The sequence below is a fragment of the Thalassophryne amazonica genome, chromosome 17 (assembly GCF_902500255.1).
Source record: "Thalassophryne amazonica chromosome 17, fThaAma1.1, whole genome shotgun sequence".
Classification (NCBI taxonomy): domain Eukaryota; kingdom Metazoa; phylum Chordata; class Actinopteri; order Batrachoidiformes; family Batrachoididae; genus Thalassophryne; species Thalassophryne amazonica.
The window spans coordinates 58,383,330-58,406,735 of record NC_047119.1 but is presented as its reverse complement, the minus strand read 5'-3'; the positions used below and the strand labels follow the sequence as shown (position 1 = coordinate 58,406,735).

Genomic DNA, 23,406 nt, shown 5'->3' with positions numbered 1-23,406 from the left:
TGGTGGAGGAGGACCTCCATCACCACATGCAATATTAGTCTCAGTGGGGGCAAGGTGGGTGTTACCACTATTGCTACTGCGAGTGACATTGCCTGGTTCAGTGTCAGCTGAAGTACCCTCAGGGCAAGTGCTGCGTGTAACTGGCCAATCACAGAGCGTGAAGACAGTCAGTTAGCCAATAAGAATTTTCGTTCAGCACGAGCACAGATATTGATGAGTTTTATTCGGATCATACTCGTGCTTGTCAAAAATGCTTTATCCGATACAAGTATCCGGTTCAACCCTAAAAGGGACTTTTCTGACAAAATAATTGCAGAAAGGACTTTCAGCTGTTAAAATAAGTTATTTTTTCTTTTTGTGGAAAAAACTGTGGCTTCCTCCGGCTCAGGCTGAGAAACACATCCTGAGAAAACACTGAGGGACTTCTTTAAAACTGCTGCATTTATTCACAAAAAAATTCCATGATAAGGAATTAAAGTATTTCCACACGTCATTATTCAAAACAAGGGTCTCTCATGTGGATAACAGTTTTTGTCCGGCTGTGATGATGAATCTTGGTGAAAGCAACACGTCAGATTAAAAAACAGTTTATTTACTCTGTGTGCTGCTTTGTGAAGTTCTAACTTCTGCTGATACACTGATGAGCATCATATCTTCATCACTGTTTTGTGGAAGTGTCACAGTGCCACATACAGGCCTGCCATAGGTCTGTCAGGCGTCACAGAGCAAATCTTTGTGGGATTTAAGTTAACTGTAAGAAAGTCCCTTCGGCTGTTTCCTTTTCTACACTCAGGGTCGCCGCACAAAATTCAGGGTGGATCTGCATATTGAATTGGCACAAGTTTTACACCAGATGGCCTTCCTGACGCAACTTCACATTACATTGAGAAATGTGGCGGGGGTGAGGTTTGAGCCGGAAATTTTCCGCACTGAAACCAAGTGCACTAACCGCTTGGTCATGACCCCTGCCCGTGGGAATATTGTGATTCTTTTAGGTTTAACAACACAGCAGACATTGCTATTCTGACTGATTATTGATGATTGACTCTGCATTAATTCTTGTTTAATTCCTGTGTAACAATACAGCAGATGTGATTTTGATTCTGATGATTAATTCTAGAGCAGTTCTTCAACTATACAGCAGGCATTACAATTTTGATTAAACAACAAAACATGCTTATTTAGGGTCTGCTTCTTTTTCTGCCCCTGACCAAGGCAGCATCTCTACATCTGAAGATGGTCCCCGGGCACCAGACTGTGGCTGCCCACTACTCCCAGTGTTTGGATTGTGTATAACTAACCAAGATAGTTTAATGCAAATGACAAATTTTGCTGTATGTATGTACAATGACAATAAAGGCCCTTCTTCTGATGTTGACTGACTGTGCAGAAGGTCTATGCTCCGATTCATTTTTGCTATAATTGTGTATTTTCAGGCATCTTGGTATATTAAATATCAGTTTTAGGGTTCTCTTTTAATATTTAAATTTATAGTGTATTACAATAAAAACAAGGTTTTGTTCTATGTTGCAGTGTTCAGACAGAAGCAATGTTGACATAATACCAACTGGCCAAAAATAAAGTGAAGTCAGTGATTTGGAATACTAATGTGGAAGTGAGTAATTTTCCCCTGCTGCACCGTGACACTGTATTTTAGGGTTCCCCCACCTGTCAAATCACTTGTCAAAGGATTTGACAAGTGATTTGTAATAAGTAATAGTATAGTAATAGTAATAAGTGATCTGTAATAAGTCAGAGAAGCAGATGCTCTTAAAATTCACTGTGACAAACACATCAGTTTGGATCATGGGATTAAAGCAGTGGAAAAGACAAATAACTTTATTCTCTCACAAGTTGGATACCACCACTGGTTTCAGCAGTTCCTGCTCGACATCCAGGCTGAATACAGAGATTTATTACATCACATTGACATAAGGTGGCTTAGTCAGCAGTCCTCACTGTAACAATTTTTTTTCTCAGTAGGAAATGTAACAATTTTTGGCGCCCAAGGGACAAATGGTATCAGGCCGTACAGTAGTACAGTACAGGACAACTAAAAAGACCCACTGACACGAGCATGCCTTTGCGGTACAGTATCAGGCAGATACTGACCGAAACACCCAATGATGCTGAGGTACGCAACTGATGATGTGCCCCATTGGTAAAGCTTTGTACAGCCATACCTGAACAAAGTAGGTTTCAGAAGCGGTGGAAAAAAAAAAGAGGGATATAGAACAGCGAGTCCTTTCAGTCGATCGGTCGACATTAAAAACAACCTCCCCGTTTGTATTTTTTCTTTTCTTTTTTCTTTTGGTTTTCTCTGTTTAGCTCCACATTTAGGCGATAAACTGTGACTGAAGTTATTATGAGGCCTGCAAACTAACGACTGGATTTTCGGTTCATTTTGAAATCAAACAGTTTAACGCGCAAAACAGTGATTTTGCAGACAAACGGACAAACACAAAGTGTAAAGTTGGACTCACAGACGTCAAAATGACTGTAAGCCGCGGAAGAAATAAAACCAGCGAGAAGAAACACAGAGGTAACTGTCCAGGAACCCATGGTTCAGTTCTAGCTGGTCTGCTGGCTTTCAGGTTGTTAAAATGTAGAAATGTATGAATACACATGGGCTGATTTTGTATTTGTGGATCTTTTTGTTTTTTTATTTTTTTTTGGGAAGTCGTGTGATCAGCACAGGTGTATGTATGTGCGGGTGTGTATAATTAAAGCAGCCGCCTCACTGTGGTTTTTTTTTTTTTTTTTTTTGTCACAGAGAAACCTTTGGCTCGTTTTTTTCTCCATTATTTTTCAACCTTGCACACATGCAAGAACTGCATTTAATGACTGTAACACAGGTGAACTGCAGCCTGATGCACAGTGCGCACAAAAGCCCGACTCTGCGCGAGTATCATTGTTGGACTGGGTTTAAAAAGTTCCTCAACTTCAAAGCACATCCTGTTGCTGCAGTCAGCCCACAGAGAAGGAACCAGACAACAGAAAGCTCAGTCAGACATTATCATCTGCAGCAGCAAGCTGACAGCAGCATTCCCTCACGTGACGACTGATAAAATGCCTCCAAAAACTTGAAATCCTTCATGGTCGTCATCTCCAATATTTAATTCCTCACAATATCTCTTTCGATGTTCGGGATCAAGAGTTGATAATCTGAATCCATCTTCCCGTGCATTTTCTCACTGCATCTGCTTGGAGTTTTCTGCCTACCGTCTGTGTGCGCATGTGTGGAAAAAGCGGAAGTAAAAAGCGATCCCTTCTACAGTATAACATGATGGTGAGTCTGGCATATTCAGGATTTTACCCCTTTTGTGTTTTGTGGCTAAATTTCTATTTTTTTTTATTTATTTATTTTTTTTTACTTTGAGAGAGTGAATTTGGACATTTGTGCTGCGAAGCCTGCTGTGTGCATTCATGCGCGCTGTGCAGCTGACGAGACGCTCATTTTTCCCGACAGCAGATGTATTTTTTTAGATTTTAATAATAACACTCAATTAATTGTGCACAAAACTGATCCTTTAGCAGAGATGGTTATTGACAGGCTGGGTTTATGACTCATGGCTACAGGTGCACAACAACCTTCTTGGAGCCGCAGCTTTTACAGTGGCTGCATCAAAATGAACAGTTATCACTTAAAAACGAGTCATCGCAACACAACATCACACTTATGTCAACTTTGGAATTAATCTGTGCCCCCATTTTTAACGTTAGCAGCTACATTCCATTGAAGCGCAGGGTGGGACATTTCTAGTAGCGACGTCACTTGTCGGAAACACCAGAATGGGCACATATTGCGGTGTTTTGGGATTACCTTTCACTGCTATGCTGATGATACTCAGGTATACATGCTGATAACTGCTGGTAATCTCATCCATATAAAATCCTTAGAAGATTGCCTTGCATCACTGAGAAGCTGGATGTCTACTAACTTCCTACTTTTAAACGCTGATAGGACTGAAATGATGGTTCTTGGTCCAGCAAGACATCGGCATCAATTTGAGCATTTTTTATCTTTGTCCTTTGATCTCCACATTACGGATATTACGAGGACAGCTTTCTTCCACCTGCAAAATATAGTGAAGATTCGCCCCATCCTGTCTATGACTGGTTCTAGATTGGACTACTCCAATGTTCTATTTTCTGGTTTACCGCAGTCCAGCATTAGGGGTCTCCAATTGGTTCAAAATGCTGCTGCCAAACTTTTGACATGAAGCAGAAAGTTTGACCACATTGCACCCATTTTAACATCTCTTCACTAGCTTCCTCTCCCTGTCAGATCAAAATCAGATTTTAAGGTTCTCCTACCAACCTCTAAAATTGTTCACGGACTGACACCTCCCTACTTCGCTGACCTAATTAAACCCTACGTACCGGCCTGGGCTCTGCGTTCTCAGGGTGCAGGACTACTTTGTGTCCCTAGGGTCACAGAGTTTTCTCTTATCATGCCCCTGTTCTATGGAATGATCTCCCTGCATCAATAAAACAGTCAGATTCTGTAGAGACTTTCAAGTCCAGACTTAAGACCCATTTATATGACTAGCATACTAGGATAGTGTGTTGCTATGCTTTTTAATCTTTTAAATGTTTTTTAATCTTTTAATTCATTTTATTAGGAAACGGCCGTGTGCCGTGGCCTCAACTTTACCCAGATTCTTTTTTTTTTTTTTTTTTTTTGGTGACGTTTGGGGCTGGTGGCCAGCGATCACCTTGGTCGTTCTTTTGTTTTTGTTGTTGCTTAATGCTGACAAATTGTACTGTATCTTGTATGGTAATTATACTGTATTTGTTGTCTTTCTAATGCCTGATTCTTTTTCTGATGCCTGATTTTTTTTGTTTGTGTGAAGCACCTTGAAGTGATTTTGTTGTGATTTGGCACTATATTAAATAAAATCAGAGCTGCTCTTACCTGTGTACAACAGGTTACTGATGTTGACCCTTTACTGTCAAGTGTTGAATCAAAATAAACCAAAAACCTCTATGTGCCAGAATACACAAATCACTGAAACCATCATCTGTTCAGTTACCTTTGTTGATTTCTAAATTCAAAGTCCCTGCTGATCAAAACATTGATCAATGTTTCAGTAAGAAGTTAGAGGAGATTTTACATATATGGAGAAATTTTATGTTTAGCTTTCATCAAAATCCTCCTCATCCTGTTGTGTAAGTATTCACAGAATCACTGGAGGAATACCCAATGAGGAAAATATCTGACTGTTACAATAAAGTATCAGTAACACAGACAAAGCTGAGTAAACAAACCTGTTCTGTAGAAGAGATTTCAGCAATTAAAAAACAGCATCCAGCCCTTTACCTCTTTTGTTCTCTTCTTTTAAACGACACATTTCTTCTTCCCGGTCTGTGATCATTCCTTCATCAGCAGATGTTAGCTGCAGGTTCAGCATGTCCCTCAGCTGCTGGACTTCAGACATGTTTGCAGAAACACTTTAAAACACACAAAAGAAAGAGAGCGTCAACGACCAAGTGGAGGAAAGACTAAAAACAGGCCAATTTAATCATCTACTGCTGCTCTACTACCCAGGCTGACCAATCACAAGTGTGTGACAACACCGAAATGTCCCTGTGCTGGGACAGATGTCCTAAAGTAGGAGTCACCAACCCTGATCCCAGAGATCACCTGACGTGCACATTTTATTTATGTACTTGCTGCAACCAGCTGATTAGAGAGAGAGAGAGAGAAAGAAAGAGAGAAAGCAAGACATCTTCATCTTCATGTCCAGAAGATGTTTGTTTAAATAAAATTACTAAACTTACATGGACAGTGATCAGGAAGAAAAAAAAGAAGACAGTGAAACACTGTCACATTTTGTGGCAAAGTAAGGGGACAATTCCAGTTACAATGTGACATTTGTCAAATATCGTGGCAACAAATTTATGACATGAATAAACACAAAACTATGTTTAGTTTTCATTTTGATATATTTTATGTTTAGCTGCCTGCCTGCCTGAATGGTCAAACTTACAGCCTTGTTGAGTAAATTAAATTTTCTAGGTTTGTTGAAAAAAATAACTCAGAGGCTCAGTTCAGGTCAATGTATCACTATTACAACCCCTGGCAAAAATTATGGAATCACCGGCCTCGGAGGATGTTCATTCAGTTGTTTAATTTTGTAGAAAAAAAAAGCAGATCACAGACATGACACAAAACTGAAGTCATTTCAAATGGCAACTTTCTGGCTTTAAGAAGCACTATAAGAAATCAGGAAAAAAATTGTGGCAGTCAGTAACGGCTACTTTTTTAGACCAAGCAGAGGGAAAAAAATATGGAATCACTCAATTCTGAGAAAAAATTATGGAATCATGAAAAACAAAAGAACGCTCCAACACATCACTAGTATTTTGTTGCATCACCTCTGGCTTTTATAACAGCTTGCAGTCTCTGAGGCATGGACTTATAGGGTTGGGTACCGAAACGCGGTGCCAATAGAGCACCGGTTCCGACGTAAATGGTAGTAACAAGACCAAATAAGAATGAAAATTTCGGTGCCTCATTTTGGTGCCTGACTTTTTTTTTCATGAGTTGAAAGGGGGCGACTGACCACAGTGTTCCGGCGTCAACCTGCGTGACGTCAGCGCTGCATTAGCTGATGAGAACTGATAGCAAAAGGATCAATAAAAATGCCGAAGGCAAAACGCTCCAAAGTTTGGCTTCATTTTACACCCAAGGGCAACGACTCTGCGACATGCCACAGATGTCAGAAAACAATTGCATGTAAGGGAGGTAACACATCAAATTTGATGAAACATCTGGCCAGTCACGGAGTTTATTTGAAAGCTGAACAATGCACGGTGTTTGATAAACTGCGCGACGTTTCACCGCCCAGCACTTCGGCAGCAGGAGCTGCAGGGCAAATTGAAGAAAGTCCCACTCCCAGCCCTGCTAGTGTGGCGTTGCACATCACCGATGATGACGATGACAGCAGCCGTTCCTCTTCAGGTAAGTTTAGTTTAATGCCAATCACAAATCTTGATTATTAAGTGTCTTAGGTTAGCATTAGCAAGTACTGTTGCACTTTAACAGCGTGTCTATTAGCCAGGCGTTAGACACTGTCTAACGCCTGGCTATGTATAGTTCCACTTAGTGTCTGCTGACGTTATGCTTAACATGAACCTCATAACAAGTACTGTATGTATGCAAAATGTACGAGATTGAATGCGCATATTGCACAAGATTGAATGCGCAATTTTGCAATTGCATAGGAACAACAAATAGGTAAGCTATAGCTAAAGACTGTAGGCCAGTTGTACGTGACCTGTCTCGATATACCTGTCTCGAGGCTACACTATTAAATATTTCTGCTCAATGTCTGCTTAAAGCAAAAGTCTGAATATATGTAAACAAAATGTTGAACTTTCAGTATATTTACATCAGTATCAATTTTCGTTTAATGAGTAACAGGTGTATATTATTAACTATTTTGATAATGTTTTTATTTCTGGCTTTCAAGTAACCACAGTGACTCCTTTCACCCTGGCTAAGAAGAATGCACTACCCAAGGAGAAGGTGGAGGAAATCCACAGGGCAGTCACCACATTTGTGGTGATGGGGCTTCATCCATTTTCCACGGTGGAATCACTATCTTTTAGGTGAAAAAGTGGTAGATATTAAAATAGACTAAAATATATATATACATACATATATACACATACATATTGTTTTTTGTTTTGTTTTTTTTTTGAAGGGAGATGAGCATTGCCCTGAACCCTAAATATCAACCACCATCCAGGGATGACCTATCCAACACCTTAATACCTGCATGGTATTCTGTTGTGAAACAGAATGTCATCCAACAGCTTGCACACGTCAGCAAAACTGCAATTACTTGCGATGGATGGACCAGCGTGGCACAGGACCACTATCTGACAGTGACTGTTCACTACATTTACAAGGGCAGCATCCAGCAGAAAGTTCTGAGCACTGAAGCAGTTTATGAGGCTCAGACAGGGCTAGTGGTGGCAGAGGAAATCCACAAAATTCTTGAGGAGTTCAAGTTGACTGGAAAAGTCCTTGCTGCCACAGTTGACAATGCAAGCAACTTGGATGTTGCACTGAAAAATTTAAAATTTTTAAAAGTTGGATGCTTTGCCCACACACTCAACCTGGCAGCACAGAAGGTGTATGGCATCCAAGCTGTGACCAGGTGGTGTGCAAAGATCCGTGCAGTGGTGGTGTGGTTGAAGCGCTCCACCATGAGCAAAACTGTTTTGAGAGAGAAGCAACGACTCCTCAGTAAATAGCATTAATATAATCATGATACATTTAAATATAAGAAGTTGTTTATTGTAATTCAAATGTCTGTGTTTTAGATTTGCCAGAGCATAATGTTATCCTTGATGTGAGGACTCGCTGGAATTCTCTGTACATCATGGTTGAGCGGTTTGTGGAGCAGTTCCCTGCAATCCAGGCAGCTTGCCTCGATCACAGGCTGAGGAAGCCAATGGAGAGGGACAGGTGAGGTGATAGACAGGAGGGTCCCTTGTAATAATGTCAGTTTAACTTTTGTAATTATTTTCATTCATTTTTTTATTATTGTTTATATTCCATAGACTAGAGCGGCTCACTGACAGTGATTTTGAGAAGGCAGAGGAATTCATGAAATGCATGAAAGTCCTGTACACCTCAACCCTCTGCGTGTCAAGTGACAAGTCCCCCACATGCAGCCAAATCATCCCAATCCTCACAAAGCTGGAGGCACGATATTTACTCACAGATGATGACAGTATGTTTGTGGCTGCTATAAAAGAGAAGGTCTGGGGAGATCTTGAAAAAAGATACCAGGTACTCTCTATTTGCAGCCAATCTCTATGTTCACAAAGAGAGAAGCCAAACTACACAATTTTTACTACTGGACACTAAATCATGTTTTCATTACAGGATAAAGAAATTCAGAACTTCCTTCAGGAGGCCACATTGATGGACCCTCGCTTTAAAGGCAAGCTGGGAGTTGGTGTTACAGAAGCTTGGGATAGGCTTGAGAAAGCAACGATTGACAGTGTCACGGCAACTCAGGTATTTTACAGCATATTTGTCAGAGACAGTGGGCTAATTGCTCATCTTTTTCATATGCTCTATGTCTATGTTACAGTTTCTTTAACTAAGTATTTCTGTTTTGTGGGTAATCGGTTTGTGTCTGCAGCTTCCACTAGAGGACCATCATCAGAGTGAGGCAGAAGTAGGTGGTGATGGTGATGATGAGGTGGAGGTGGAGCAAGAGGACACACATGTAAGTGCAGTCATATACTATTTATCTTGTCTACAATGATGATGAATAGTTGTTTTTTGTGTTATACTAAACTTGTTTGTATTTTGCAGCAAAGAGGAGCTCACAGGATGTCAGCCTTGGAGCAGTTATTTGCGGATGAAGACTGGGAACTTCTCCACACAACTATGAGCACAAGCAGTGCCCTCTCTATCACGGAGCAGGTCAAGAAAGAGATTGAGCTCTACAAAGGCATGCCAGCAATCACATCTGGACAAGACCCTGTGGCTTGGTGGTGGGGTAAGAGGGATACCCTCCCTAATTTGTCTGCCTTGTCAGAGGTGTATTTGTGCGTGCAGACCTCCTCAACCCCCTCTGAGAGGGTTTTCTCCTGTGCTGGACATGCAATTAGCCAGGAAAGATGCCGTATATTGCCAGAAAAGGCCAATATGCTGATATTCCTGCAGAAGAACTGCAATTGAAGAATTGAAGTTATTTATATGTGCAATAACTGTTTTATAATATTTTGTTCCATATTTGTGTTATATTTATATTAAAGTGATTGTTTGGGTTATTGTTCTATTTGATATTATGGACATTTTATTTTATATTATTATATCATATGTTTTATTTATATTGTTTAAAGATTTACAACAAGTTAATATGTTTCAATTTTATTTAGGAATAAAAGGGTATTGTTTTTTTTTTTGACAAAGTGTGTGCAGTTCATTTTTTTTTTTAAGTACCGGTTCGAGAACCGTTTAAGCACCGGTATCGTTTAAAAAATACCGAGTAGGCATCGGTATCGGATAAAACCCAACCGATACCCAACCCTATGGACTTAATGAGTGACTAACAGTACTCTTCATCAATCTGGCTCCAACTTTCTCTGATTGCTGTTGCCAGATCAGCTCTGCAGGTTGGAGCCTTGTCATGGACCATTTTCTAAGATCCGGACTATTTGCAGGCCATGACATTGACCCTATGTGTCTTTTTGCAAGGAATGTTTTCACAGTTTTTGCTCTATGGCAAGATGCATTATCATCTTGAAAAATGATTTCATCATCCCCAAACATCCTTTCAATTGATGGGATAAGAAAAGTGTCCAAAATATCAATGTAAACTTGTGCATTTATTGATGTAATGACAGCCATCTCCCCAGTGCCTTTACCTGACATGCAGCCCCATATCATCAATGACTGTGGAAATTTACATGTTCTCTTCAGGCAGTCATCTTTATAAATCTCATTGGAACGGCACCAAACAAAAGTTCCAGCATCATCACCTTGCCCAATGCAGATTCGAGATTCATAACTGAATATGACTTTCATCCTGTCATCCACAGTCCACGATTGCTTTTCCTTAGCCCATTGTAACCTTGTTTTTTCTGTTTAGGTGTTAATGATGGCTTTCGTTTAGCTTTTCTGTATGTAAATCCCATTTCCTTTAGGCGGTTTCTTACAGTTCGGTCACAGACGTTGACTCGAGTTTCCTCCCATTCGTTCATTTGTTTTGTTGTGCATTTTTGAGACATATTGCTTTAAGTTTTCTGTCTTGACGCTTTGATGTCTTCCTTGGTCTACCAGTATGTTTGCCTTTAACAACCTTCCCATGTTGTTTGTATTTGGTCCAGAGTTTAGACACAGCTGACTGTGAACAACCAACATCTTTTGCAACATTGCGTGATGATTTACCCTCTTTTAAGAGTTTGATAATCCTCTCCTTTGTTTCAATTGACATCTCTCATGTTAGAGCCATGATTCATGTCAGTCCACTTGGTGCAACAGCTCTCCAAAGTGTGATCACTCCTTTTTAGAGATTAACGAGCTGATCTGATTTGATGCAGGTGTTAGTTTTGGGGATGAAAATTTACAGGGTGATTCCATAATTTATTCCTCAGAATTGAGTGAGTCCATAGTTTTTTCCCCTCTGCTTGGTCTAAAAAAGTAACCGTTACTGACTGCCACAATTATTTTTCCTGATTTCTTATAGTGTTTCTTAAAGCCAGGAAGTTGCCATTTGAAATGACTTTAGTTTTGTGTCATGTCTGTGATCTGCTTTTCTTCTACAAAATTAAACAACTGAATGAACATCTTCCGAGGTCGGTGACTCCATAATTATTGCCAGGGGTTGTATTTACCCCATACTGATCAATTTTTATCTTTACTATGATACTTAATTTGACTGAAGTCTGAAGAAACCATGTCAGATTGAAAAATAAATGTTAGATTAAAATAATTTGTTATATTCTAAGAAACATATTCTCAAAGCATTTTGTAATTTAACAATGATTTCGTACCAGTGTCAGAGATGAGGACAAACACTCTGAAGCTCTACTCTTGAGCCCAACATCAGGAAGGACTCCTCCTGATATAGATCTGGCAGAGATAGATGTACAAACAGTACAGTACATTCACAACTACAGCAATAAAATGCAGCAGCCAATCACATGTACTGCTCACACTGAGCAATGACAAAGACAACTGATGATGTCATGTCACCTCAAAATTAGCCATTAGTCTCTATAACTCTTCCCGCTGACACTCATTAACATAACAGCTGTCCCCTCCCTGTCTCATTGTGTCTCATGAGTCCTCCTTTTTAAGCTCCTCAAATGTCTAATAATAACATGTCTGCAGCTGCTCACATGTCCAAGAACTCTTCCACTGTCAGAATGTGCAATAAGTCATTTGTATGTGTGATGTTATCAACACCATCAGGTGCCATAATTCACACTCAGTGTTAAAGAGGTGAGTACTTCCAAATCAGAAGGTCATTGGTTCAAGATCACCAGTGCTGATTCTCCATGTCACGTGGATTTATGTCAGGAAGGGCATCCGGTGTAAAATTTGTGCCAAATCAACATGCAGATACATAACAGATCTGATGTGGAGACCCTGAGCAAAAACAGAGAAGCTGAAAGAACTTAATGATGGTTGTTTTTCTTATCCAGTGTCCTGCTCTTCACGTCGACTTGTATCACTTTTTATCTGTGTAGTTGAAACATCAGCAATTGCCTTTGTGATAAATTAAGTCTTCTGATTCTAACTGGTTATCAGGGTACTGCGTTTTGAAGGTCAGTGCTTTTGCAACAAAGTGGACAAAGTTCCAAAAAATTATGCTTTTTATGTTCAGAGATTTGTATCGCTGTGATTTAGAATCTTTGCATGAAGCCATGGTGTTGTGCTTAAAGTTAAGCAGTTTGGCGTCATGATGTTGATACGTGAGCTTCGGATTTTATGAATTGTGTGCATGGTTCCATTTTTGTGTGCATAAAATGAGGAAAAAACTGTAAAAGATAGAATTGCTTGATCAGCTCCAACACTAAGCTTAACGCTTTATCTACGGCGATGGCGCCCACGCCATATTTTCCATATGTGTATTTTTTTTACCGTAACTCCGCCATAGTTTGTCCAATCCAAATGATTCAAAGTGCATTGTTAAGCTAACACCAAGGGCTTTCCAATGATATATGGTGTATTACGGTAAACGTAAGCCTGTGATGTCATAACGCAGAGGAAAAACACTGAAGTTTCACACTAGTGCGCCGCTGATTCTCATTACCGTAAGTTCTCATGTAAGCCTTCAATCTGAAAAATTTCAACACTGACAGCAAGCCAAGAACCCGTGCTTTGCAACAGTATGCTATATGTTGCATATATTATGGTAAAGTGCGTTCGGTGACTTTTGAAACGAGGGAAAAGTATGAAAAAGAGCGTAAAAGTGACAGAAAAGTACAGAGACAGACAGCAAACATAAATGTAGTAATTTTTGAGGAAAAGGCAGGGTGTTAGTGTCATTTGTGAAGGTGTGTGTGCATGTTTGTGTGGGTGTGATGGCTCCATCAGGCACAAGCCACTGCCCGGTGCCAACAAGCAGTGGAAACCCACCTTGCCAGCGATCCACAAAGGGGCGGCGTTCTTGCAAGGTTTGCAAGAGGTCAACCTGCTGGATGTGCAAACTTTGTAAAATTGGCCTCTGTCTTCAGCCAGACAGAAACTGTTACAAACAGTACCACACTGACAATGGACTGATGTAGTTTAGATCCAATTTTGATTCTTGGTTATATATTTGTATATAGTTTGACACTTTATTGTATTCATATTGTATAATTTGCACAAAATGAGTGATCAAATGAGTGATTTATTACTCATTTTAATAATACAGATAATAATTGATATTTATATATAGTTTTGCACTTTGTTGTTATTCATATTGTTTGGTTCTGCACTTTAAAATTGGTTACTTTTTGCATATTTTTGCCTTGTGAAATGTTTACTTTTGCGCTGTTTCTGAGTTCTAGACACACAAAATTAATTATTTTGATTGTAAACATGTACAGCTTCCTGTTAATGTGAAATCCAAACTTCCTTTACATAATCATTTTTCACTAAAAAACTGAAAAAAAAATCAAGTTCGTTTTTGTGTTTTTTCTCATTTTAAATGCTAAAACTTACAAATAATGTGTATAAATAGCTAATCAGGTGTAATATAATTGAAATTCAGGTACTCTTGGAAAAGGGTACCAAAGCACACAAACATAGAACATTATTTCTTAATTGTATTGCTATAATAAAAAAATATAACCAATCGTCCATTTATAGCCTCAGTAGGTAAAGGGTTAACTGTCCATCATTTATCATCATAAAGCCCAGTTTGTCTCATTCATTTTTCATATTTGGTGTTCAGTCTATAATAAGAACTCCAACACAAACTAACAGCTGTCATATGGATGTGGTGGAGTTGGTCTGAAATAAAGTTTAGTGGACAAACCTGCTCTGCATCAGCGAGCTTCAGGCTTGAAAACAGCATCCAGCACGTTGACCAGTTTCTTCTCTTCTCGTTTCTTCTTGCTGTCTGCGATGTTTTTTTTTTTTTCCTACCAACTAAAATATCTCGGCATTACCAGCAGTTAGCCGCTGTTTCAACAACCTTCACAGCTGCTCGACCTTTTCGCGCTAACTTCGCCTTTTCGTCTGCTTTCGGTTTACTGTCGACGTTTGAGCTTCTGGAGGTCTTCAAAAAACATATTCGAGGATCACAGAATACAGTATAATCTGTTCGGAGAAGACTTTCCAGCGAGTCCCGCTAACTAGCTTTAACCACGGAATGAGTTATAATGTCGGTTGGCAATTCAACTTTATACGTTTATTACCGCCGCCTACTGGACTGGAGTATGGACAGGAATCTCGCCGAGATATTGTAAAACTTAAGATTGCTGTCCGTAAGCAAAACCACTAATTTTCTTCCCTTTCCTACACTGGGTTCCAGCACATGTGGAGGTTGAAAGGAAAGAAAAGATGAACTTGATAAGAGTTTCCAGCTTGTTTCTTCTTCTTCTTCTTCTTCTGTGACTTTTACTGGCGGCTTGCAAACTCAGTGCACTACCGCCTTCTACTGGACTGAGATGTGATCACTTGGGGATGGCAAAGGACGACTAAACTAACAACAAAAAAAGAACAAAACAAACAAAGCAAAGCAAAACAAGCAAACAAAACTAAAGTCTCCTCGCAAGTTGAGTTCTTTTCAGAAAATCTATAACTGCTTTGGCTGTGGACTGAGCACCAGGTAAATGAAGGTCTTCTTCTTCTATGGTGTTTAACGGCAGCTGGCATTCTTTGTTGTTGCATTGCTGCCACCTTCTGCATCAGTCCGTGATAGCAGTACTAAATCCTCTCAGTGTCTTTCAAGTATTTAAGAAGCCAACACTTCGCCATCCCACTATGTCTAAAATACTTCATACAGAAACTTCTTTCAGGCCTGTTCTTCTAAATTCTGAGAGAAGCTCCAACGTAAAAGTTCTTCTTCCTTGGATTTTAATATCGGTGGGCAAGCCAACTTATAAGTGCCTTACCGCCACCTCGTGGTCTGGAGTATAGACGGGAGGTCACAGGGACAAAGAAAAAGCTGTCTTCTCGCCATCAAATCTGTAATTCGAAGATATTCTAAAAAAAAAAAAAAAAAAAAAAAAAAAAAGTTTGCGTATCTTATGTGTTTATGTCCCTCACAAACTTCCGAATGTAAAACTTAGATTGTTGTCCTTAAACAAAACCACTGATTTTCTTCTTCTCTCCCTCCTACTTTGTGCAACAAAACAGTACATGATCAAATTTCTTGTGCATTAAAATAAAAAGAGAGACCTTTTGGCTGTTTGGCTGTCCTATGGAGTGTGCAGTTTAAGCCTGTATGTCCTATTCTCAACCAACTCAACATGTCTTCCTTTGGGTTTCTGTCCTGCTTTCTTTTGGATTCTGTATATACATCTTCCTGTATCAGCTGTATCCCAATATTCCTGACAAATCTTCCACATATGATTCTTTATGATCATTTTGACCTCTGCGTTGCTCTGCTGTACTTCTGTGTTAATATTCTGCAATTTCAATTAATTTCTTCCCAACACGTCCACCTTTTCATTCTCTTCAACCTCCACATGTGCTGGAAACCAAAGGAATGCTGTCTCAAAACCTCTATTACAGAATTCTAAAAGCATGTGGCAGATGTGATGAATATTCTGTCTACGTGATGATTTTCCAGACTTAATGTTTGAACGAGCTGATAAACTCTCAGAAGCTATGACCAAACTTTAATTTTGATTTAGTTCTTTCATCCACTGCAGTTCAAACATCGTTTCCATTAATTCCATCATGTATACTGACAGATGATCTATTCTTCCCTTCTTCACTGCGGCCTCACATTGAGGGATGTAAAAAGCTGCACCTGTTCAACATCTCACTTTTTGAGGTGATTTTCTGCTGCAGACATATAATCAATACATCCATAATCCAGTCTTGTCCTCACGCGAGCCAGTAAATGTTCAGCAGAGCTTGTTTGCTCTCCTGTCTCACCCCAACAGGCATTGCAAAACATTATTAATCTTCTTACACTTTTCTCTAATATTGCTAATATGTATGATCACGCCAGGTTAACTTCTTATCAATCAACATTCCTAGAAATCTAACCACACACACATGTTCAAGTGTCTGTCCATGTTAAGTCATTGGTACTAATTTATGGCATTTAGAAAAACAAACGACTTGAGATTTTTCAGTTGATAGTTTAAATCCTCTTATTTGCCCATTCTTCAACTTTCCTTACTGAAGTCCATCCATCCATCCATTTTCTTCCGCTTTATCCGGAGTTGGGTCGCGGGGGCAGCAGGTCAAGCAAAGCCGCCCAGACCTCCCGATCCACACACACCTCCCCCAGCTCCTCTGGGGGAACCCCAAGGCGTTCCCAAGCCAGCCGAGAGATGTAGTCCCTCCAGCGTGTCCTGGGTCTTCCCCGGGGCCTCCTCCCAATGGGACGTGCCCGGACACCTCTCCAGCGAGGCGTCCAGGGGGCATCCGGAAAAGATGCCCGAGCCACCTCAACTGACTCCTTTCGACGTGGAGGAGCAGCGGCTCGACTCCGAGCTCCTCCCGAGTGAACCTCCTTCAGAACCTTCAGAACCTCCATGACCAGTAAAAAATCAAGGACCGAGACGTCGCCCGGTATGGCAGAGCCTGGATCCCACCCTGGAGCCAGGCCTGGGGTTGGGGCGGGTGGCCCAGCCGCCCGGTCCATGCTCACAGCCCCTGGCTGTTGGGACGTGGAATGTCACCTCACTGGAGTTTGCATTTTATTTCTAAGGTATTCTTGTCATGATCTGAACTTGTGTATTATGCTTCGTTCTGTTTTAGTTTAGTTTGATTTGTTTTTCTCTGTGTGATTTTTTGACAGACGGAGAGTTACACCCCAATATTAAAGACATTTGAGCGAATTATGTACACATCCTTTTGTGACGTCACAGATAGTGATTACCTGTTTGAAACAAAAATATATATTATTCATGTAACACTGAAGCTTGAGTTTGAAATGCATGCTATTTGCAGAGAGGTCATTTTTGAGAGACAAGACATTTTATTTTTGAATGCCTGTTTGAAGTCATTTCTCCACTGGGCAATTATCCTGGGAGTTAGATTATTATACAGTAGGCTTTGATAGGGAAATTTAATCCATTTAGTGGTTACCTACTAAATAAATAACAGTTCTGGCAGCCCATCAAAATTAGACATCATGGAAATTATACAAATATTTTGGTAAAAACCAGTATTATTAGAGTTCTTCTGGTAAACAAATGGGGATTAGTAGTAGTTATACATGTACGGCAAACTAAACTTTGTTGGTCATTTCCATTTTGTCATTAAACCAAATTTTATCTTTGAATCTGCTTATGTACCCTGATTGTAAAACAGCCCAAAAGTTCTTGGACATGCGAGCAACTGCAGACATGTTATTATTGGACATTTAAGGAAGTAGTAGATTCGCTCGAATCTTCGACTGGACTGGGTTGCTTCACGCAAGGACATTTCGCTTCATATCGCAGAAGCTTCCTCAGCTAAAATTCTTACTCTGGTAGTCTGACTTCCATCTTGAGTCTTGTAGAGAAGAACAAACAAAAGCCACAAAAGCTGAAAAGATCACGGATTTCTAACAAATGGCTTCAAAAAAATGGCAGGAATTTCACACAATGATCAATGCCGATTCTGCCATGCAGCTGTTGAGAGTGTAAACCACAGAAAATCAGCATTCCAGATCCTCATGGCAGACGGACATTATACAAGCCGGCACAACAAGCTTTGTAAATATCTACACTGGAAAGTATGCAAGGAACTGGAGATGGAAGTAAAAGAAAATGTCTGGCAGCATGAGCCAGCACCAGTCTCATCTAACGGAAAAGTAACTATCTTCTATGACAAAGAGATCCCAGCTGGAAGACACATCGAAGGAGGTGCAATAAAACCTTATATTGTCATCTGGAACAAACAAGAGAAAACAGCCAAAATTATTGATGTAACAGTCCCCAATGACTATGGCCTGAAAAGAGCTGAAAGGGAGGAAATCACAAAATATCAAGACCTTAAAAATGACCTACAAACAACATGGTCATTGAAAGAAATAGATATCATACCAGTTGTGGTGGGGGCAACAGGGCTTATGAAGAAGAACCTGAACCTTGAGGCAATCCCTGGCTGCCCAAGTCCCCATGAGGTGCAGTCATCCACAACTGAGGGAACGGTCACCATCCTCAGGAGAGCCCTCGGATTCAATGCCAGTAATGTTTAGGATGCAACTATAGACCCCGGGTTTGGGGCCCATTGCACTCTGTAAAAAAAAGAAATCCAAGAGAAATAAAATAAAAGTGAGACAGACATCAAGCAATGCAAGACAAGGTTCGACAAATGGTCAGGAATGGCATATGCCCTCTCATGCAGCCCATGGCATTGCCTAGAAATTACTCTACTCAGCAAACACACATCCTGCAAATAATAACAGGAGAACCCAGGCTCTCACACAAAAGGAGAAGTAGGAGTCAAACACCACCCCAACAATTACGTATTACGTGAAATCTTGATCCAGAATCTGGATACAGATCTGGGTCACCTCCACAATTCAGTGGAGTCTTCCATGCCCTGATATCTGTGGTGCAAATTTGGTGAGAATCTGGGAAGTAGTTTTGACGTAATCCTTCAAAGCCTATATAAAGTGAAATCTTGATCTGGAATCCGGATCCAGATCCAGATCACCGCCAAGATTTAGCTGAGTCTTCCATGGCCTAATATCTGTCTGTGGTGCAAATTTGGTGAGAATCCGTGAAGTAGTTTGTTGTAATCCTTTAAAGCCTATATAACATGAAATCTTGAGCTGGAATCTGGGTCCAGATCCAGATCACCTCCAAAAGTTAATGGAGTCTTCCATGGCCTAATATCTGTCTGTGGTGAAAACTTCATGGATGATTTAAAAAAATCTTTGCAGACTCAGATCAGGACCTCAGTCAGCGAGTGGAAGCAGTCCATAAGTTCTCCAAAGTCATTGGTATGGAATTTAGACTGGATAAATGTTCTAAATGCACAACTGGAAAAGGTAGGAGCAGAAAACACACAGTTGGATGAGGGGAGCTACATTGACGATTTGTCTGAGGATTCCACATACAAATATTTGGGAATAGAAGAAAATGCTGCAATAGAGCATAATAAAATGAGAGAGTGCATAACACAAGAATACCTAAACCGCTTAAGGGTGTTGGGTATTTTCTCCTCCAAACATTCTTAAAACCTTTGATAAGACAAACAGAGTCAAGAAACACCAGTGAGACAGAAAGTCAAATATTACGCGCGGAGTGCGGCCAGGCTGTACACCAAAGCTACACTAAAGTCTGGCCTGCTTTTCCGCTCTTTTTATTAAGAGACGCCCTCATCACATAAACAAGAAACTTGTCCTAAGGGTGGGGGTAATGACGCAAGACAAGTTTCTTCCCATAACATAAACGCATACGTCAATAAGTGCAGCTGTAAGGAAGAACACTTCAGGTCAGCACATCTCGTTCGTCTGTTGCAGGTATCAGCTGTTCTGCATCTGCCTGAAGTGTCCTGTCTTCCACACTCCTTCACACTAAACACCACATCACAATAGTCAAAACGTTCTCTTGCTCCCAGTCGTTAGAGGCTGCGAAAACAAAGTTATATTATAATAATAAGTACGTCCAGCCCTTCATTCCCAGCTCAGATTGACCCCAGAGTGCTAAAACAAAATTAAATTCTCAGGATTGCATTAAGACAGGTGCAAAACAGCACATCTCCGTTCTCATGAGAAAGAAGACAAAGCTAAAACAAGGTTGAATAACACGTACATTCTCAGGGTGAAGTGCAAAACAGCACAACACCGTTCTCATGAGAAAGAAGGCAAATGTACAAACGTTTAACAGTGATAACATATATACAAAATCTTTAACATTCCCCTCCTGTTTATCGCCTGTTAAACATACAGTAGGCATCACTCAGCTTAGCACTTCTTTTTGAGATTTTCACTAAGAGGTTCATCATGGTATGTTCTCTCTCTAGGCTTACACCCCAGAGGTGATGTCGTCATTGTCACCATCATCGGTGTCTGGGTCATCATACTTCCATTGGTCTGGGTACAGGTCAGGAGAGCCATCGTCCTCCTCGTTGTCGTCTGTCCCCAGAAGTGGATATGATGCCGGACCCCCTCCTGGTCCTGGACTTATTGCTGTGGTTATCATTCTATTTACAAGGCCTCGGAGACATGGAATACAACAACATCCACACAATGTTAGAATTGCAGCAAATACTGCTATAGACACTAATAGTGAAGAAATCAAAGACCTCCATTTTCCCATCCCTTCCAGCCACCAATCCCAGCCTTCGGTGTTTACTCCACTGTGCTCTTTCATCTTCCTGTTCAACGTCCTCAGCCCGTCAATGGCTTGAGTGAGACTGCCGTCTGCAGCCGTGTTGTTGGGAATGAATGTGCAGCATTGTTCTCCGAACATGGCACAAACACCTCCTTTCTCTGCCAACAACATATCCAGAGCAATACGATTCTGGAAGGCCATAAGGGACGTGGCTTCTAACTGTGAATGGACAGCCTTAAATCCTTCCTCAGTCCAATTTCCTAATTTCTGTACATTGTAGTGGATGTAGTTTATTCTGTCCACGTTTTTATTAATTGAGCACCACCAACAGATGGAAGATTCAAATCCAGCTGCTATTTGATTAACCAGTTTATACTCGTCAGGCACTCCCCTGGGGACTCCTATTGCGTCAATATATGTTGGATTTCCCACTCCTTTCCAATCTCTTTTTACTCTATGTCTGGCTATGCCTTTCTGCCAATCTTCAGGAATAAGAGAGGCTGCATATGTCGTAACGTCTTCAGGGGTCATGGGTATGGCTTCAACTGGTAACAATAATGATATTAATGCACAATAACCTGACACATTTCGTGGCAGTCTGTCAAAGATTCTGTTATCCCCACACCACCACCATACGTCACTCCTCCCAACAGGTTTGAATGTGGGAGCGCTATGGATCACATTCTTACACCAGGCGGTGTGGTTTAAGCTACCCAAAGCCTTACTTGTCCCTGTCAAGTGTACACATGTATGGTTAGCATGCCCAACTTTGCTTGAGAATAAAGGTTTGATCTTAGTCAATTTAGTCACTGGATAGATCTTGTCCCACTTAGAACATTTGTTGTTTGCCGCAATGTATGTCTGTGTCATAGCAGTCAGTAGACAGTCTTTGGGTAATGCTGCCGGTATTACCTGTAATATAGGTCTGGGTCCCATACATACAACACAGTCCTTCTTTGCTGCTAGTCCTGCTTGTTCTGCCATTAAAAGCCAATTGTTATTTTGTCCACTAATTCCAGTAGTTACTAGGAACCAGTCATCTGCCTTCATGTCTTTTGTGCCTTGTACAGACACCCCCTTTGCTTGTATGGACACCCCCTTTGCTTGTATGGACACCCCCTTTGACGTACTTAATTCGGTCAATATTGGTTGCTGTACTCTATCTGTTTCACAGAGGAAGAAATGGAAATACGGATCTTTTCCTTGTTTGTATACCCAAAGGAGGAACAACCAACAGTCTCCCTCTATATCAGGTGGGAATATGGTTCCTTTTTCTGTGGTATTCACCACTATAGACAGCTTATCATCTGTTTGATACATTTTGAGACTTTGACTCTGGTACTTAGCCCACTCGGTTTGTGCCCATCTTGGTGTCCATCTACTCCATTCATCGGCTACCAACGTTTCCCATCTCCTATCTTGTTGATCGTTGGTCATATACCATGAGAAACTATTTCCGTAATTAGTCCCTCTGTCACCATCCGGCATTCCATGGGTAAGAGCACTATATGGTACAGAGATGATCACAGAAGTATTTCTAGGAATGCAGGCCTGTACACCAAATCGGTATGCATTATTCCCATCACAGCTATGTACTGTGGCATTGATTATCGGACTGGGGTCTTTGTTACTTCTTTTTGGTCTCTGCAATCTGCGGATGTGATCCTTATTATCATGTCCCGTGCTCATGGCTTTTAATAATAATCCCAATTCAAAAAAGAAAAGCAGCATAACAAGGACTGTCCGTGGGGTCCAGAAACCCCCGTTCTTTTTATTTTTTTCTTTCGTCATTTCTGCACACTACAGCACACCTATGTTCAGAACAGTGGCTTCTTAATGTCTTCTGCTAGCTTTCGTGTCTAACCTGGATCTTAACACCAAGCTCACACACTATTACTAGTCTTGTCCTACTGTTCTTACTGTTTGTCTGTGTCTGCAGAAATGACTTTCTTACAGTGAGTTAAATGAATCCATGTACTTCTTTCCCCAATTTTCAAAGCTGTGGGTGTTGTGAGTAGTACTTGATAGGGCCCTTCCCATTTAGGTGAATGCCAGTGTTTTCTCTTGATGCTTCTTATCAACACCCAGTCTCCAGGTACCACTTTAGGGTCCTCCTGTGGAGAAATGGGATCATCAGTGTTTGGAACTCTAACATTCTAACATTTTTCTCATATAATCCGCCAAATTGGCTTCCTCGGGTACATCCCAAATTTGTCCATAATATGGCAATCGATATTTTCTGCCAAACAATGTTTCATATGGTGTCAACCCCATGGTACTAGTTATGTTTATATACATTTTTACCAAATCTACACAATGTGTCCATGGTCTGCCTGTTTCCTCCATTGTCTTTCTAAGTCTGTTTTTTACTGTTCCATTCATCCTTTCCACTAATCCGGCACTTTGTGGATGATAAGCACAATGATTTTTGAGATTAACCTGTAGTGCTTCTCCTACGTATTGCACTATTGCATTAACAAAATGCGCTCCATTATCTGAATAGACTGTTTCTGGTATCCCAACACGTGGGATGATGTCTTTGCATAATGCTTTAGCCACTGTAAGTGAATCTGCATGTTTTGTAGGGAACAATTCTACCCATTTTGAGAAGGCATCAATTATGACTAAACAAAATTCCCTCCCTTCATGTTTACTCAGCTGTATATAATCCATATGAATCACTTGAAAGGGATATTGTGGTGTTGGAAATTTACCTCTTTGGGGTCTCAAATTGCCTTGTGAGTTGTGTTTTGCACATATCATGCATGCTCTACAATGCTGTTTTGCATATGCATCGAACCCATAAAGACAAAAAATAGATTGCAATTGCGATATCATACCCCCTGATGAGACATGCGTCACGCCATGGCTCATAATAGCTGCCCATTTAAACATATTTTTTGGCAATATGGGTTTCTTTTGTGGTCATACGTACAAGTCATTTGCATACGTAGCGCCTTTAGCTATCCACATTTGTTTTTCTCT

The 23,406-nt window shown here is 40.5% G+C and overlaps 1 protein-coding gene across 1 annotated transcript; it reads left to right on the top strand.

Moving 5' to 3' along the window:
- Nucleotides 1-7,716: 7,716 nt before the first annotated feature.
- Nucleotides 7,717-8,887, top strand: LOC117529112 (zinc finger BED domain-containing protein 4-like). Its single transcript, XM_034191812.1, has 3 exons — nt 7,717-8,260; nt 8,338-8,482; nt 8,578-8,887. The coding sequence occupies exons 1-3, from the start codon at nt 7,717-7,719 to the stop codon at nt 8,885-8,887; spliced, it is 999 nt and encodes a 332-aa protein (XP_034047703.1).
- The last annotated feature ends 14,519 nt before the right edge of the window (nt 8,888-23,406 follow it).

Coding starts and splice junctions, on each gene's coding strand:
- LOC117529112 (XM_034191812.1), top strand. CDS start 7,717: ATGAGCATTGCCCTGAACCCTAAATATCAACCACCATCCAGGGATGAC. Junction 8,261..8,337: donor AGAGAAGCAACGACTCCTCA/GTAAATAGCATT, acceptor TCTGTGTTTTAG/ATTTGCCAGAGCATAATGTT. Junction 8,483..8,577: donor AAGCCAATGGAGAGGGACAG/GTGAGGTGATAG, acceptor TATATTCCATAG/ACTAGAGCGGCTCACTGACA.